The sequence below is a fragment of the Chiloscyllium punctatum genome, chromosome 46 (genome assembly GCF_047496795.1).
Source record: "Chiloscyllium punctatum isolate Juve2018m chromosome 46, sChiPun1.3, whole genome shotgun sequence".
NCBI lineage: Eukaryota > Metazoa > Chordata > Chondrichthyes > Orectolobiformes > Hemiscylliidae > Chiloscyllium > Chiloscyllium punctatum.
Window position 1 is genome coordinate 50,911,423 of NC_092784.1, and position 17,237 is coordinate 50,928,659.

The 17,237-nt window shown below is 45.9% G+C and overlaps 1 protein-coding gene across 1 annotated transcript in view; it reads left to right on the forward strand.

Annotated features, from left to right (window-relative positions):
* The window catches only part of LOC140468041 (G-protein coupled receptor 54-like), a 33,351-nt gene extending 16,949 nt beyond the window's left edge, over positions 1-16,402 (forward strand). The window contains exons 2-5 of the mRNA XM_072564214.1: positions 6,536-6,660; positions 8,703-8,838; positions 11,539-11,777; positions 14,143-16,402. Coding sequence (XP_072420315.1) covers positions 6,536-6,660; positions 8,703-8,838; positions 11,539-11,777; positions 14,143-14,502 — 860 coding nt within the window. The 3' untranslated portion in view covers positions 14,503-16,402. The remainder of the gene's footprint in view (positions 1-6,535; positions 6,661-8,702; positions 8,839-11,538; positions 11,778-14,142) is intronic.
* The last annotated feature ends 835 nt before the right edge of the window (positions 16,403-17,237 follow it).

The window sequence follows — 17,237 nt, forward strand, 5'->3', positions numbered from 1 at the left end:
GTCCAAAGACAGTAAGAAATACCAGAAATGGTCAGCTGTTCAGGCAGTCTTAGTTGAGATTTGTCCTTTCATCAGTACGGGTAGTAATTAGAGATGGGGTTGAGATGTGTAGAGAGACAGGAATAGGAAGAGAGAAAGGGAAAGTCCTGTGTTGGAACGGAAGGCAATTTCTTCATGAGATGTGGGTGTTGCTGGCACTCATCCTGTACCCCAAAGCCCCTTAGGAAGGTGGTGGGTGAGCTGCCATCTTGAATTGTTGCACTCCATGTGGTTTGGAGAGACTGTACCGTCAATGCTGTTAGGTAGTGAGTCCCAGGATCTTGAGACAGCGCCACTGAAGGAGTGGCGATCCAAGGTCCCTCTAATGTTTCCTGATCCCACACACCCCTCTGAGGGCTGTGAGCTGCAGTGGTTTCAGGAACCAGAAGAGAACGTTTCTGCTTTCCAGTCGTTGAGAAAACACCTTCCGGGTGGCTGTCCTTCCCGCGCAGCATGACGGAGACGGAGTTCCGATCCAGGATGGTGAGTGGCTTGAAGGGGGACTCGCAGGCACCGTGCTCCCATGTATCTGCTGCCCTTCCTAGTGGTGGTGCCCCAGCTTCAGAAGGTGATGTTGAGAGGTTCTTGGGGAGTTGCTCAATACAATCTGGTATATGGCAGGCACTGCTGCTGCAGGATTGATAAATTCTTAATCTCGCAAGGAATTAAGGGATACAGGGAGAGTGCGGGTAAGTGGGGTTGAAATGCCCATCAGCCACGATTGAATGGTGGAGTGGACTCAATGGGCCGAACGGCCTTACTTCCACTCCTATGTCTTATGGTTGCGGGGACAGAGTGAAAGTGTCACCTGGTGGATGGGGCACCTATCACATGGGCTGCTTCGTTCCTGAATCATTTCCAGACTGAAATGGCTGGGTCCAGTTTCTTGTCTGGTCATCAGTCAACCTCATAACGAAGGTGGAAGTTCTCCCAGTGTCTGGATGAATAACTACCTTGGGCAACACTGATCCTCTGGTCATTGGTGCTGTTTGCTGGAGCTTGCTGTGTGCTAATTGGCTCCCGCTGTTCCTGTGCTACACCAGTGATGCACTTCAGAAATACTTCATTCCATTGTAAAGTGCTGTGGTCACGGAAGATGCTATTAAATGCGATTCCTTTAAGTCCTTATTATAATTCGGAGGCTTTTAGACCATTGAGTGGCTTGGTGGCTCAGTGGTTAACACTTCTGCCTCTCAATGCCAGGAACCCGGGTTTGATTCCAGCCTCAGGCGATTATCTGTGTGAAGTTTGCACGTTCTCACCGTGTCTGCGTGGGATTCCTCTGGGTGCTTCAGTTTCCTCCCACAGGCCAAAGATGTGCAGGTTAGGTGGATGGCTATGCTAATTTGCCCATAGTATCCAGGGTGCAGGTGTCAGTTAGGTGCATGAGTCAGGGGTAAATGTAGGGGAATGGATCTGGGTGGGTTACTCTTCGAGGGTTGGTGTGGACTTGTTGGGCCAAATGGCCTGTTTCCATACTGCAGGGATTCTATAAATTGAACTGAGCCCAATATTAACCTTCCATCTCAAAGAAAATGGAAGATGGCGACACTTTTTACTGAGGAGCCTTCCAAAGTTGCTTCCTAAGTGAGCAGTGACCTTCCCCACACTGGCCTGACCTAGAATGGTATTTTCTCTGAGTGGGGATTTGTCCCAACCTTTCTCTGACCACTGCTGACCACAGCAGACCAAGATTTCGTTGTATCCCTGACCTCTTCCCTCTTCCAGGGTACTGGAAGGTTCCTGACTGACGTACCTGAGGGAGGTGACGGGAAGCAAAAGGACCTTTAAGACAAAAGGGGAACCCCCGTCCCAATTTTAAGGTCAATTTTGATGAGATGTTGCTGACAGGAATTCTAAATGATTTGGAGATGCTGGTGTTGGACTGGGGTGTACAAAGTTACAAATCACACAACACCAGGTTATATTCCAACAGGTTTAATTGGAAGCACTAGCTTTCAGAGTGCTGCTCCTTCATCAGGTGGTTGTGGAGAATAAGATTGTAAGACACAGAATTTATAGCAAAGATTTACAGTGTGATGTAACTGAAATCATATATTGAAAAAGACTCGGATTGTTTAAGTCTCTCATCTTTTTGAATGATCATATTGGTTTCAGTTCTTTCATATTTGAATCGCAAAACTCTTTTTAAAAAGTTACATTCTCAGGTGCACTTTAACAATTGGTGTCATGTCGGCCCAGATAAAGGTGTTAATTCCCTGTGAGGCTGTCTGTGCCACAATGTTCAGACTGATTCTAATCTAAAAAAACAGATTTACAGAATCTTACGTGGATTCATGCAGTTTTTGAGCAAAATAAAATGTAATTCTGCAAGTACAAATTCACCCCACAGGTTGATAAGTGTGTGTGTGTGCATTCTAATACCTGTGCTCTTTCTCCATGAAGTCATTGGCTCGGAGCCCCTCACCATCCTTTACACCTCGTGCTACTGGGCTGCAAAGTCAGGATGACATTACTCTCCCAGGAAAATCAAAATCGGCTCTCGACCTTGCTCAAAGTACCTGTGGCCAGTGTCATTTTCAGGTCAAAAGAGCAGAGAGGGCGGTTTGGGGTGCGATCATGCCACTACAGCACATGATCACGCCACTATGTCACGTGTTCACGCCTCTCTATCACGTGATCATGCCACCACACATATGTATTCCCATGGCTTTGCAGCATTCTGTTTCATTGAGAAAGTTGTCACATCAGACAAACGGTCACCCAGAGTGTAGGGGTGAACCACAAGTCCCTGAAACTGATATTCAGCAAGAGAAACACTGAACAGACTGTCCCCTCAACTCGAGGTCCAGGTGTGCTGAATGTAGCTAGTGCCTTTCCCACCACCTTTAACCACAAGGTCGGACTCTTGTCGCATGGTGGTGCTGAAATCCATAAGAAGGAACCAGTTGGATGTGGAGCCCAAGGTGAGACCACAGTTCGGAACCAGGCATCAGCTCAATATTCTGTGGTCAAACGTAGACATCATTTGGGGGCGGCACGGTGGTTAGCACTGCTGCCTTACAGCACCAAGGACCCGGGTTCGATTCCCGCCTCGGGCGACTGTCTGTGTGGAGTTTGCACATTCTCCCCGTGTCTGCGTGGGTTTCCTTCGGATGCTTCGGTTTCCTCTCAGAGTCCAATGATGTGCAGGTTGGCCGTGCTAAATTACCCATAGTGTCCAGGTTAGATGTATTAGTCAGGGGCAAATGTTGAGTAATAGGGTAGAGGAATGGATCTGGGTGGGTTACTCTTTGGAGGGTCAGTGTGGACTTGTTGGGCAGAATGGCTGTTTCCACACTGTAGGGGTTCTATGATTCCTCCCATCAATTCTGAGGCAAATTGTGAAGTCAAGTGAAAGTAGCTAGTTGGACTAATAGGTTGTCTACAGAGTAAAATCTTTGAGAGCAATTGGCGCAGGAGCAGGACTCAAGTGAGAGCCTCTTTAGGTGGCACAACGGCTCAGTGGTTAGCACTGCTGCCTCACAGCGCCAGGGACCCGGGTTGGAATCCACCCTCAAGCGACTGTCTGTGTGGAGTTTACACATTCTCCCTGTTGTCTGGGTGCTCGAGTTTCCTCCCACAGTCCAAAGATGTGTAGGTTAGAGTGATTGGCTATGCTAAATTTCCCATAGTGCCAAGGGACGTGCAGGCTAGGTGGATTAGCCATGGGAAATTGGGGGTGGGTCGAGGTGAGAGGTTCTTCAGAGGGTAGGTGCAGACTCAATGGGCCAAATGGCCACTTTACACAATATCGGGATTAAGCATGTTGCACAATGGTGGGAGAGCATGGCTAATTTGTACCTTGATTCTAGCCCCTGTCATCTCCTTTTATTCCCTTTCTAGAGAAATGCTCCCATTCTTAATGAAGTTGGCACCAACTGATTTTGGTTAGACATTTTGTGGACAGCATTTCTCCCACTGAGCCTAAGCTCTGGGTTCGGGTTCCAATCCAGGACTCGACGGCCAAGGGAGGGGTGGGGCCAAATAGGTTGAATAACAGCTTCTGTGAATCCTTCTAACACCATGGCAATAGCAGACAGGAAGAGCAGGAGAGATTCCTGATCTACCACATGATAGAGACGACCTCGGAGCCTCTACTGACACTGTCTGTAGCTCCAGGCTACCACATGCATGGGAGGTGATGGCCTAATGGTATTATCACTGGACTGTTAATCCAGTGACCCAGGTCATGTTCTGCGAACCTGGATTCGAATCCGCTCTGGTTAATGCAATAAAAGTCTGGAATTAAGAGCTGATATTTCAGGTTAAACCCCATCTGGTTCACTCATGTCCTTTACGCAACAAAGCTGCTATCCTTACCTGGTCTGGCCTACATGTGACTCCAGACCCACAGCAATGTGGTTGACTCTTAAACTGCCCTGTGGGCAATTAGGGATGGGCAATAAATGCTGCCTAGCCAGCGACACCCTCATCCCATAAATAAATGTTTTTAAAAAATACATGATTTCCCCAGCAACACAGACTCCCTAAGTGAACAGTGACACACCACTTACTGATTATTGCAGGAGAGTCTTCCACAGGTAGGAACAGGAGTATGCCATTCAGCCCCTCAAGCCTATTCTGCTATTCAGTAAGATCATGGTCACTCTATAGCATAACTTAGTTAGCCTTTGGCCCATGTCCCTTAATACTTTTGGTGTAACAGAAGTTTCTCTATCTCAGAATTAAAATGAACAACTGATCCAGCATCTACGCCATTTTGAGGAAGAGGGTTGTGTAAAGAAATATTTCATTATTTCTGAGTGGCCTGGTCATGATTTGGCAGTTTACAGCCCTAGTCCCAGAGTCCCACAGCAGATGGAACATGAAATATCAGAATTAATAAGAATTAACATGAGAGGCATTTGGATCGATGGTAATTTATTGGATATTGACTGACGTTTAATGTTATCTCCTGGGGACATTGCAGATATTGTGGTGCTTTTGGAGTCCAATTGCGTTCATTTAATCAAAGCTCTCAGCACCGAGTGATTTATGATCATGTCCTGTGTGTCATTTACACTGTTCTGGGAATTGATACTTTTGTGGTGATGAATGAAAATCTTTTACCTCATTGCAAGAAAGTTTACCTGTTCAGTGCAGAATAAAACTATTTACTTACAAACGCGGTGTCACAGGTGTTTAAAAAAAAAGCAAAATCTCTTCTTTGAAGTTTTTGAATCTAAAGGAAAATTATGAACATCCCTCAACAATAACAGCCAACAACTGACTCGAGTGATCTCTTTGATCTCGGTTATCCCTCAATGTTACTTGGCACAATCTAACCATGAAAGGATGGAGGGGAGAACATCACATAAATTCATAAAAGTGGCAAAATGTTGGGCGTTCTTAAAAGAAAATGCATCACCTTTGCTTTCGTTAGGGGGTGGAGTAGTGTGTGGAAAAATATCAGAAACGTGATCAAGTTGAATACTTACAGAAGATGAAGTCCTTTTAACTCATCCTGAACTACCCATCCAACACATGACACTACAGGACCATTTCTTAAATTATTCCAGAGTTTTCAAGAGAACTTGCATTTATATACCTCCTTTCACTTCCACAGGACATCCCAGTGTACCAAATTAGCAAAATGTTACATTGGAAATGTAAACACTGTCAGATAAGTAAATGTGGCATTCGATTTGTACATGTGTGGAATCTTGCTGTGAGGTGAATAATATCTGTTTTGGTATTGCTTGAGAGTGAATATTGATCAGGGCAATTAGTTTGAGTTTGTCTTCATCAGGGTGTTGTATTTGACATGGAATAACATATGTGTATCTGTTTATTCTGGTATTGATGAAGCCAACAGACATTTGTTACAGCTAACCAACATTTCATTCCTCAGGCACAGAAGTGTCTGGGCTAATATTAAGCCACTAGCTTACAACAAGGAGTGTGCTTCCATTGGAGTGTCAGGCTTCATGTGATACTGGAGTACAATGGGGTATGAGCCCTTTAGAGCACACAGTGATAATATCATGAGCATGTTTCTTAAAGGCATATTGCTGTACTACTGACTGTGTGAAATAAGAGAACAGCATTGGCAAGTACACCACACTGTTCGTCTTCAGATAAGTGCCGTAGGATATTTTACTGCTGAATGATTGGACTCTTTGATTTATTCGTTCATTATTTCCCTCTCTGGATCATGCTTCATCTGAAGTAAACCACTCCTCGGTCCAAAGATGACCGTTTGTCAGCGTGACCAATTCCATTCAGGGTGAAGTTGGATGGTAGATTAGGAGATGCTTTCATGCTGTGCAGGACTTCACAAACAGAAATATTGTCCTCCCATCCATCCCGGGATAGAAAGGGCAGCGGGTGACAGAGAGCACAGGTTCTACACCCAATATCCCACCTCCACAAGAAAGGAGAGCTTTAGTTCTTTTCTCTATATTTTCCTCTGTTTTGAAGAACAGTGTAATCTGCTACAATTCCAAAGCATTGAAGACTAAGAGACTGACATTTTTTCTTTCTGTATTTCCAGCAAATCTGGCTACGACAGACATCATCTTCCTGGTATGCTGTGTTCCATTTACAGCCACACTTTATCCACTGCCCAGCTGGGTATTTGGAGACTTCATGTGCAAATTTGTTAACTACTTACAGCAGGTAATGAGTGGCTGTCTCTAGTTGATCCCCGATTAGCAGTGGATTGGGATTGGTCTGTGCTAATGTGCAGGGTGGACTCAGTTTATATGGTTTACAAGCTGGTGGTAATACAGAACAAGTGAAATCCCAGAGTGAAACCCAGCGTGATAGATCGTAGGATTACTTTTTGCAGTTGGTTCCCATGATGGATAGTAAGAGTCTATATTCACAAGAGGCTGCCAGTGTTCTTGAACAAAAGAACACAATGGGAAAGAAAAAAAGCTTAAGTTTAGAAAAATTTTAACATGAACAGCAAAACAAAACTTTGACCTTTTATCCCCAGCAATATCCTTTATAGATACTCAATCTCAGAGAAATACTAACTCTGCTAACTCAACGCTTTAGTTGGACTGATAAGTTATAAAGGTGCGTTGCTTAAATTTGGATGGTATCCCCTTACACAGAGGAGATTGATGGATGATCTGGTTGTGGGGTTTAAAGGATTTCATAGGGAGAACTATTTCCTTTGGAGGCAGAGGAATGATTATATAAAAGGGAGCGGATTGTAAAATTGAAGTTAGTGCAGGAAGCACTTCTTCACACAAGAATGGGATTGGAAAACTGAAACTCTTTCCCAAAAAATGCCTTTTGATTTGGGAAGGTGGTTGGATCCTTCATCACTGCAAGTTTCACTGGAAAAGGGTGTCAAGAAATACCATGAATAACCAGGATACAAATCAGGCAGATGGCCAATTACTGTTCTAATGGCCCTTTGAAAAAGAGGAAGGGGAGATGTGTTATGGACCAGACCAACCACCTCAAAATATTCTAAGTAGCTAGCCTCGACCCTCACCCTTTCTTATTTTAAAGATGTGAAATGCCATATTCCAGATGCAATGTAACGTTAAGCAAAATAGAATTTATTTAAACACTGCAATTGAAATACAACGAAAGAAAGAAGGACTTAGAATAACTTAACTCTATTGAAAAAGTTAACCGAATCATAGATACATTATGGTGCAGTACAGGCCCTTCGGCCCTCAATATTGCGCTGACCTATGAAACCAATCTGAAGCCCGTCTAATCTACACAATTCCATTATTATCCATTTGTTTATCCACTTACCATTTGAATGCCTTTAAATTGAGCAGGTCTACTACTGTTGCAGGCAGGGTATTCCACACCCTTACTACCCTCTGAATAAAGAACCTATCTCCGACATCTGTCCTATATCTATCACCCCACAATTTGTAGCTATGTCCCCTTGTGCTAGCCATCACCATCCAAGAAAAAAAGGCTCTCACTGTCCACGCTATCTAATCCTCTGATCATCTTCTACGTCTCTATTAAGTCACCTCTCAACCTTCTCTCTAACGAAAACAGCTTCAAGTTCCTCAGCCTTTCCTCATTAGACCTTCCCTTCACACTAGGCAACATCCTGGTGAATCTCCTCTGCACCCTTTCCAATGCTTCCAAATCCTTCCTATAATGTGGTGACCAGAACTGTACGTAATAGTCCAAGTGCAACCGTACCAAAGTAGATACAGTAACTTTTACTGATGCACTGTTCCAATATAGTAACATCCCATCAACACATCCTTTGGCAAAAAGTTAAATTCAGAAAAAATAGATTTGTGTCACACGTAACCCAGCAGCAGAGAGAAACTCCAGCTTCTAGCTGTGACCAAGAGAGGGAAAAGATAACCTTTACTACTTCAAGTCCACAAAAGCAACTGCCTAAAGCTAAACCTAAAACTGAAAAAAAAACTCCTACAAATCCTGGGCTGTGAGAGCTGGCCACACCCAGCCAGTCTGCTTCTATTATTTCAACTTTTTAAAAAACCCCAAGGCCTCACAAGCTGTTTACTTTCTTACAGACAGCTCTGTGCCTCTCATTCAATCTGTTATAGAAAAAACCAGGACAAAATGACCTTTTAAAGCCACACTATTGTCACAGAAGGCACCTTTAATAATGCAAAGGCCACTCCAAATGTAACCCCTAATGAGTGTTGCTATTTGCCCTCCCGCAATCCCACCAACACCATTTCTGTCTTTTGCTTTAGGTGACTGTCCAGGCAACATGTATCACGCTCACTGCGATGAGCGTGGATCGTTGTTATGCGACTGTTTACCCTCTCCGGTCACTGCGTCACCGCACTCCAAGGCTAGCGATGGCAGTCAGTGTGCTTATCTGGATCGGTGAGTGTGACTAAAAATTGATTGACATCATGATGTTGGGGTGGGGTACAAAGAAAAAAGGTTTGGAGGGAAATAGGCCAAGTGTAGGAGGCAGGTCTAGTTTAGTTTGGGATTATGGTCAGCATGGACTAGTTGGATCGAAGGGTCTGTTTCTGTGCTGTCTGACTCTATAACCAACATCACTGACACACAGAAGGTCGAGGAAGACAGAAGAACAAGTTAACTTTCTGTTTATCCCTCTCTAGCACAGAGCTGGAGAACTCCCTCTAGAATGGGTGGGAAGAGGCCAATCAGCATCTGTGTCAATATTCTACCCAGACCCACCCTGCATTTCCCCATGGCTAATCCACCTCATCTGCACATCCCTGGGCACTGCGGGTAATTTAGCATGGCTAATTTACCTCACCTGCACATCCCTCGGCACTATGGGTAATTTAGCATGGGTAATTCACCTCATCTGCACATCCCCCGGCACTATGGGTAATTTAGCATGACTAATCCACCTCACCTGCACATCCCTGGACACTATGGGTAATTTAGCATGGCCAATCCACCCGAACCTGCACATCCCTGGGGACTATGGGTAACTTAGCATGGCCAATCCACCTAATCTGCGCATCCCTGGACACTATGGGTAATTTGGCATGGCCAATCCACTCTAACCTGCACATTTTAGGACATATGGGAGGAAACCAGAGAAAATCCATGCAGACACGAGGAGAACGTGCAAACACCACACACAGACAGTTAACTGAGGGTGGAATTGAACCTGGGTCCCTGGTGCTGTGAGGCAGCAGTGCTAACCACTGAGTGACCAGTCTAGAGCCTTCCAAATCATGTAGGAAAGATGGCTGGGAACTTGGTATAAACAGATTATTTCACATGAGCTAAGTCCTGGCCCAATGGGACTTGCTGCTCGGACAGCCAGGAATGAAGGAACCAAATGGAGATGCTTGTGTATGAGATGGCTGTGCAATGACTTATATTCACATGGTCTGGAGGCAGATCCCTCGGTATGTCTTCAGGCATTACGTTTTGCTGTTGACCCTCAGGGGTGTCTCCCAGTCTGGGCTCAGCTACCACGTGCACCAGCCAAGTTGGAAGCAAACCCTTGAGCTCAGCAAAGTTGTGACCTGGGCCCTCAAGCAACTTATAACCAGGCACTGGCAAGGAAAGGGCTGCTTCAGTTCATTTCATTGCCACACACTTGCGGAAGTACTTGCGTTGAAACAGGAGAGCTGGGGCTAGACAGGGGGAGCAAAGTGGAGACCTAGCTGTCCTGACGAGTACAACTATATAACCTGCTACTTTTCAGGGTCTGGGTTAACGTGGTAAGAATGACAATAAAACGAGATGACAACTAGGGTCAATCAGAAACGCAAATCTGTTTCTACGCTGTCTGATTCTATAGTCAACATCAGGTGTTGGCGTAGTGATATTATCTCTGGACTGTTAATCCAGAGACCCAGAAAATATTCTGAGGACCTGTGTTGGAATCCTGCTGTGGCAGCTGGTGGAACCTGAATTCAATTTTAAAAAAAAATGGAGATAAGCGTCGAACGATGACCATGACTCCATTGTCGATTGCCAGTCTGGTTCACGAATGTTCCTTTAGGGAAGGAAATGGCCGTCCTTATCTAGTCTGGCCTACATATGACTCCAGACCCACAGCAATATGGTTGACTCTTACCTGCCCGATGGGGAATAAATGCTGGCCTGGCCTTAATCCACTGAATGAATTAAAAAAAAACTTCACATAATTGGCTTCCTTAGTTTTGCTGTGGTGTGGCAGCCATCTTGTTGTGGCCATTTTGCGGCAGCCATTTTGGGGCTGCCAGCAGCAATGTCCCACAGCATTGGGCAGGGAAAGTGCCTACTGTTCTGTTTGAAATAGTGCCAGTGGCCTCTTTAACATTCACCAGCGCAGAAGAATGTCCTCAATGCTGCAGGAGTCTTCATGAATTGCAGAAAAAAAGTTGCACCTCAGATCAAAAGGGCATATTGCGAAGGATTAGCAGTAGGTCGGAGTGTGCTGTCAGGCGATATGGAGGGGCGGAGAGTTTCAGAGAGGAGATTCTGGGATAAGGAGCCCAGACACCTGAAGACACACCCTGCAAGGTTGGAATTATAAATCCCATGTATCCTTCTGAGCTTCACTCTGCTGAATCACCTCGAGACTACAAGGATTAATGGAATCTTTATAGAATGGTGGGATTAAATGGGAACATTCATATCACGGTCTCACTTGACAGGGTTAAAAATCTCAGTGCAAAGCAAGACTTTTCTGCTTCACCTTTAGCTGTTCTTACAGCACGGAGACAGGCCCTTTGGCAGAAACTGGTCTTTCTCAACCAAAATGTCCGCCCACGCTAACCCCATTTGGCACATATCCTGTCCATGTATCTGTCCAAATGCCTTTTAAATGTTGTTAATGTACTCACCTCAGCCACTTCCACTGGCAACTCATACCATATGCGTGCCACCCTCTGTGTAAAAAAAGTTGCCCCTCAGGTTCCTTTTTGTTCTTTCCCTTCCAACCTTAAACTGATGCCCTCTAGCCCTCGATTCCCCAACCCGGGGAATAAAGACGGAATCCTATCCCGAGTTCGTAAACCTCTCACCTCTTTTCATTCTCAGATTTCTCTTCCGTGATCCAGGAGCTCCTTTCTGACTTTCCATCGCTTTGTTTTCCCTCTGCAGGTTCCTTCCTCTTGTCCGTGCCCATGGCAATGTACCACAGGTTGGAGCGGGGTTACTGGTACGGGCTGCAGACTTATTGCATCGAAGCCTTTCCGACAGCATCGCAGCAGCGAGCCTTCATCGTGTACACGTTTCTCGCAGTCTACCTGCTTCCCTTGCTCACCATCTGCGTGTGTTACACCATCATGTTGAAGCGAGTGGGCCAGCCCATGGTCGAACCCATCGATAACAACTATCAGGTAAAGAGAGTGGGAAGGCCCCTTCACTGGGTGCTTCCTGAGGTGTCCCAGTGACCTTCACAGTCAACACAGTATTTGAAGTATCCGTTTGGAAAATGGGAACCACATTTGGGAGGTGAAAAAGAGAGAGAGACTGGGGGGAAGGAGGGGGAGGAGAGAGAGTGAGGCTGGGTGGAGGGATAGAGAAAACCCGAGGATGGGGGAGTGGGAAGAAAGAGTGAGAAAGAGACCGGGGAGAGAGACAGAGACTGGGGGTAGGGAGAATGGGAGAGAGAGAGAGAGAGAGAGAGAAAGACTAGGCATAAGGTAAGGAGGAAGAGACAGAGAGACTGGGGTCAGGGAGAGGGAAGAGAGAGAGACTAGGGCAAGGAGAGGGAGGAGAGAGGGAGAGAGACTGGGGACAAGGAGGGGAAGAGAGGTTGGGGAAGGGAGTGGAGGTGAGAAAGCAAGGCGGGGAAGGGAGGGGAGGAGAGAGAGAGACTAAGGACAGGGAGGGGAAGAGAGGGCGAGAGAGAGAGAGACTGGGGAAGGGAGTGGAAGAGAGAGAGTGAGTGACGAAGTGGCTTGAAGAGCTGTTTTTTGTCCTGGTTTCTTTTTTTGGGGACAGGCGTGGTGCAATCTATGAAAAGAAAAACAACTTGTGAGGCCTTGGGTTTTTTTTTGTAAAGTATAGAACAATAGAAGTACCCTGACTGGGTGTGGTCAAGATCTCGCGAATCCTGGATTTTAGTTCACTTTTGGTAGGTCTTGCTGAGTGCTCAGCAGTATAGGGAGGGAGAGAGTGGGGATAGGGAGGGGATGGGGAGAGAGAGAGTTTAGGATTAGGGAGGAGCTGGGGAGAGACAGAGAGAATGGCGGGGGATATGGAAAGGGGGAGGGCGAGACTGGAGATAGAGAGGGGTTGGAGAAGAGAGAGAGAGACTGAGGATAGGGAGAGGAGGGTAGAGAGACAGAGAGAGAGACTGGGGGGTAGGGAGGAGGTATAGAGAGAGGGAGAGACTGCAGATAGGCAGAGGGAGTGAGAGAGACTGGGGATAGGGAGAGGGGTAGATAGATAGAGACTAGAGATCAGGAGAAGGATGGAGAGAGACTGGAGATTGGGAGAGGGGGAGTTAGAGAGTCTGGAAGTGGGGATAGGGAGAAGAGGAGAGAGAGAGAGAGAGAGACAAAGGGTGAGTAGAGAGTGTGAGTGTGTGAATAGTTGGGGGAGAGGATGACAGGGAGAGACTTGGGGGAAGAGGGTGAGGGACATTTTCGATAAAGTATTTGGAGAACATTTGAATGGGACTAAGAGTGGTGCCGACAGCATGGGGTTCGATCCTGTTATGGCTGAGGGTGAACTCAAGTCCCACCTCACTGGCTCACCCGTTGTGATGGTCACAGCACTGTGGGTTAGACCGACCTCAGCGAGGGAACTCAAGGAGAGGAAAAGTAGGAGGTGTCGAGATTTGCTGAGGTGGACGTTCTCCTTTTAGTATTTGAAGAGGCTGATCCTGAACGTTTGGTCACAGCTCAGTCCCACCCTCCTGGCCTTCAGCTGCCTATCACAGGTGGGGGCAGTGGGTCAGCTGGAGTGGTACCCCCCTTCCTAGTGAGCGTGGCTCTGCCTCATGGCCAAGGTGCTCATTAAAGGATACGGGCAGCGACTGGGGAGGGGCTCTGTGGCACCAGGACCTGCCTACCCCTTTTCCTGCTTGTAGAAGGGGAGTGGGCAGGGGTCCATCAGCTTGGAACCAGTCAACTATAAAAGAGAGGGCCCTGCAAGGTGCATTGTCACAACCAGAATTAACACTTTAACTTCATTTGGATACATTTTCCTTTCTAAGATTCTGTGGAACTTTTGATTGTTTTGTTATGGTGCCCACCAGCCGTTGTATCAACATTTATTCCTCTTGGAAGAGATTAGAAAGGAACTTCCTGAGCATTGGTACGTAGGGGGCTGAGATCTGTAATGGTGCACTCTGAGTAACTGCATCGTCAAGAAAAGGATTCGTGTCTAGTTTCATATTTTGCCATCTGCCATGGATCTATTCAATGAAATGGGTGGCACAGTGGTTAGCACCCCTGCCTCACAGCGCCAGGGACCTGGGTTCGATTCTACCCTCGGAGTGACTCACCGGGTAGAGTTTGCACGTTTCTCCCCGTGTCTGCATGAGTTCCCTCCCACAGTCCAAAGATGTGCAGGTTAGGGTGGATTGGCCATGAGGGATGGAGTGGGACTTTGAAGGGTTAGTGTGGGCCAAATAGTCTGCTTCCACGCTGTAGGGGTTCGATAAAAGTGGGACCAGAACAACAGACGTTTGGATGAGGTTGCATTGCTATTCGTGAAAGTGCTGTCTGTTAATTCCCATGTGCTCTCTTGCAGCAAGTCCCCCACTTATCGGAGAGGTCGGTCGCTATGAGGACCAAGGTGACCAAGATGGTGGTGGTGATTGTCTTGCTGTTTACCATCTGTTGGGGCCCCATCCAACTCTTCATCCTCTTCCAGGGCTTTTACATCAACTTCCAGGCCACCTATGAGACCTACAAGATCAAAACTTGGGCCAACTGCATGTCTTACGCTAACTCTTTGATCAACCCTATCGTCTATGCCTTCATGGGCGAGAGTTTCAGAAAGTCCTTCAAGAAAGCTTTCCCCTTTATGTTCAGGAAACGAGTAAGAGACAGCAGTATTGCCAATGGCTCCAGGAATGCAGAAATGAAGTTTGTCACAGAGGAGTCTTAAGGTCTTGGAAGATGACAATTGACTTTGATTATCAATAAATCAGTTATCGTTAACCAAATGGCAAATGGAAATTCTTCGTCATTGACTGGTGATGCTTGGAATTAGGTGAGCCATATAATGACATTTGCCAAGATTCTAGATAAAGACCTCGTGAATGATTTCCATGTGTTGGAGAGTTCACAATTCAGCCCAACAGCTCGGTGTAGACTCGATTGGCTGAAGGGCCTCATTTCCACTGTATGATTCTAAGTCCATTCCGTCCATGACGTATCTAACATAGTGACCACCCAACCCCCCCCCCCCCCCCCATCTTGGAGTTTACCTATTCCAATGATCCATCGCAGCTCTCTTGGAGCTATCCAACTCAACTGATCTTTTGACATCAACCCAACCCAACTCAGAGTCAAGGCCAAACTTCCAGTCTTCGAGTGAGGTGTGACTGCATGGCTTATTGTTGTCAAATAGTACATACGTTGGGTCAACTGGGGGATGAATACCCTCCAGATATTCATAACACTTCGTCAGATGGATTAGTTTAGATTAGATTCCCTACAGTTTGGAAACAGGCCCTCCACACCGACCCTCCGAAGGGTAACCCACCCAGACACATAGGACCGGAGCTAACACAGGAGCCACATTCCAAACTGCAAAATTCTAGATTAGCCACATGACTAATGGATGGGAGGAAGATGGTAAAAGTTGCTAACAGGCTCTTGGTTATGTAGGGGGCAAGAGGGTTGAGCATCATTGACTCGTGCCTGAACAGACAAATGCTGGGAGGTGACTCCCCATCAGAAAAGAGGTTGCAGTGTAATGTGGGGATTTGCATTAACATTTGGTACCCTCTGCACTTTCAATGTCAGTTAATTTTACTTTTGACGGTGTAGCTTCTTGTTGTAATTTAGAAATATCCAAGTCATTTTATGCACAATAAAGGATCACAGACAGCTGTGGAAATGCATGATAAAAAGATATGTGTTTTCAGTGACATCTGCAATATAGCCTTTGTTCAGGACACAGGCAAGAGTACTTCAATTGTTTTTCAAACAGCATGGGGTCTTGTTTTAACAACTGTTATGGACCAGACCAAACCCCCTCGAAATATATCAAGAAGGTAGCCTAGACCCAAATTTTCTCTTATTTTTAAGGGAAATGTAAGGTGTTGCATTCCAGATGCAATTCGACTGGTCAAACTACTCAACATTAAGCAAATCACAATTTATTCAAACACTGCAGTTAAAATACAACAGAAGAAAGAAGAAATTGGAATAACTTTATTGGAAAAGCTAACAGAATAATAGATATTGTAACTATTATTAATTAACTGTTCCAATATGGTAACATCCCATAAACACACTCTTGGCAAACAGCACATTCAGAAAACAAATTGTCTCACATGCAATTCCAGCAGCCCAAGAGGCAAAACATCAAGAGAAAACTCTGAGAGAGACTAGCGTGGAGTAAGGTACTGCAGCAACAAATGCTATTGAAAACGATGAAACAAAAAATCCTGGTTCTGTGGGAGCTTCACCCCACCCGTTCAGGGCGATTCTATTGTTGCAACTTTAAAAAAAAATGCAAGGCCTCACAAGCTGTTTACTCTTGTAGCTCTGGTAGGCTACTCTATACCTCTGTCTTAAACCCTCTTATTAAAAAAAACCAGGACAATAGACCTCTTAAAACCCCAGTATGGTCACGCACCTCATCTACTACACTGAAGCGTCAGCCTAGATTATGAGTCCAATCATCCAGAAGTTTGGACCCATAACCCTCAAACTTTATTTTTCCAAAACTCTATTCATAACAGTTTTAAAAGCATATTAGGTGAGTGCATGCAGTTGACATTATGTATAAGGTGACATGGTGGCTGAATGGTTAGCACTGCTGCCTCACAGCACTAGGGACCTGGGTTTGTCTCCAGCCTCAGGTGACTGTGTGGAGTTTGCACATTCTCCCTGTATCTGCATGGGTTTCCTCCCACAGTTCAAAGATGTTAGGTAAATTGCCCATAGTGTTCAGGAATGTGAGGGTTAGGTGCAATAGGGTTTGGGTGTGATACTTTTCAGAGGGTCATTGTGGGCTGAATGGCCTGTTTCCACACTGTAGGGACTCTATGATAATGAACAAACCAACTCCTTTCTTCCCATACCATTACGTTACACAGTACATTTGGAATTACATTTCGTATTTTGAAGACTCGTTACTTGTCAAACATCGAGCACAAAGTACATTTTTCCCAGCTCCTTAATGTACTGTGGCTGAAAGGCCTTTGGACCGTTGTCTTTCCCCACTGCTCCAAGCTGAATTGTGGACTATGTTCCAATCTGTAATACGTGGTCATTGACATCAGGAAGCAAGGTGGTGGGCAAGTCTCTATCCACACCAATGGAGCTGAGGTGGACAGGGTCAAAACCATCAAGTTCCTGGGAGTTACGCTTACCAACAATCTGTCCTACTCCACCCACGTTGACTCACTGGTCAAAAAAGACCAACAGCTTCTACTTCCTCAGGAGGCTGAGGGCATTCGGCACATCCATACAGACTTTTACCAAGTTTTGTAGATGCACCACAGAAAGCATGCTATCTGGACGAATCGCGGCTTGGTATGACAACTGCTCTGGCTAACACTGTAAGAAACTACAGAGAGTTGTGAACACAGCCCAGGCTAACCAGCCTTCCATCCATTGACTCCATCGACACTTCCCGCTACCTCGGGAAGGCAGCCAACATCATCA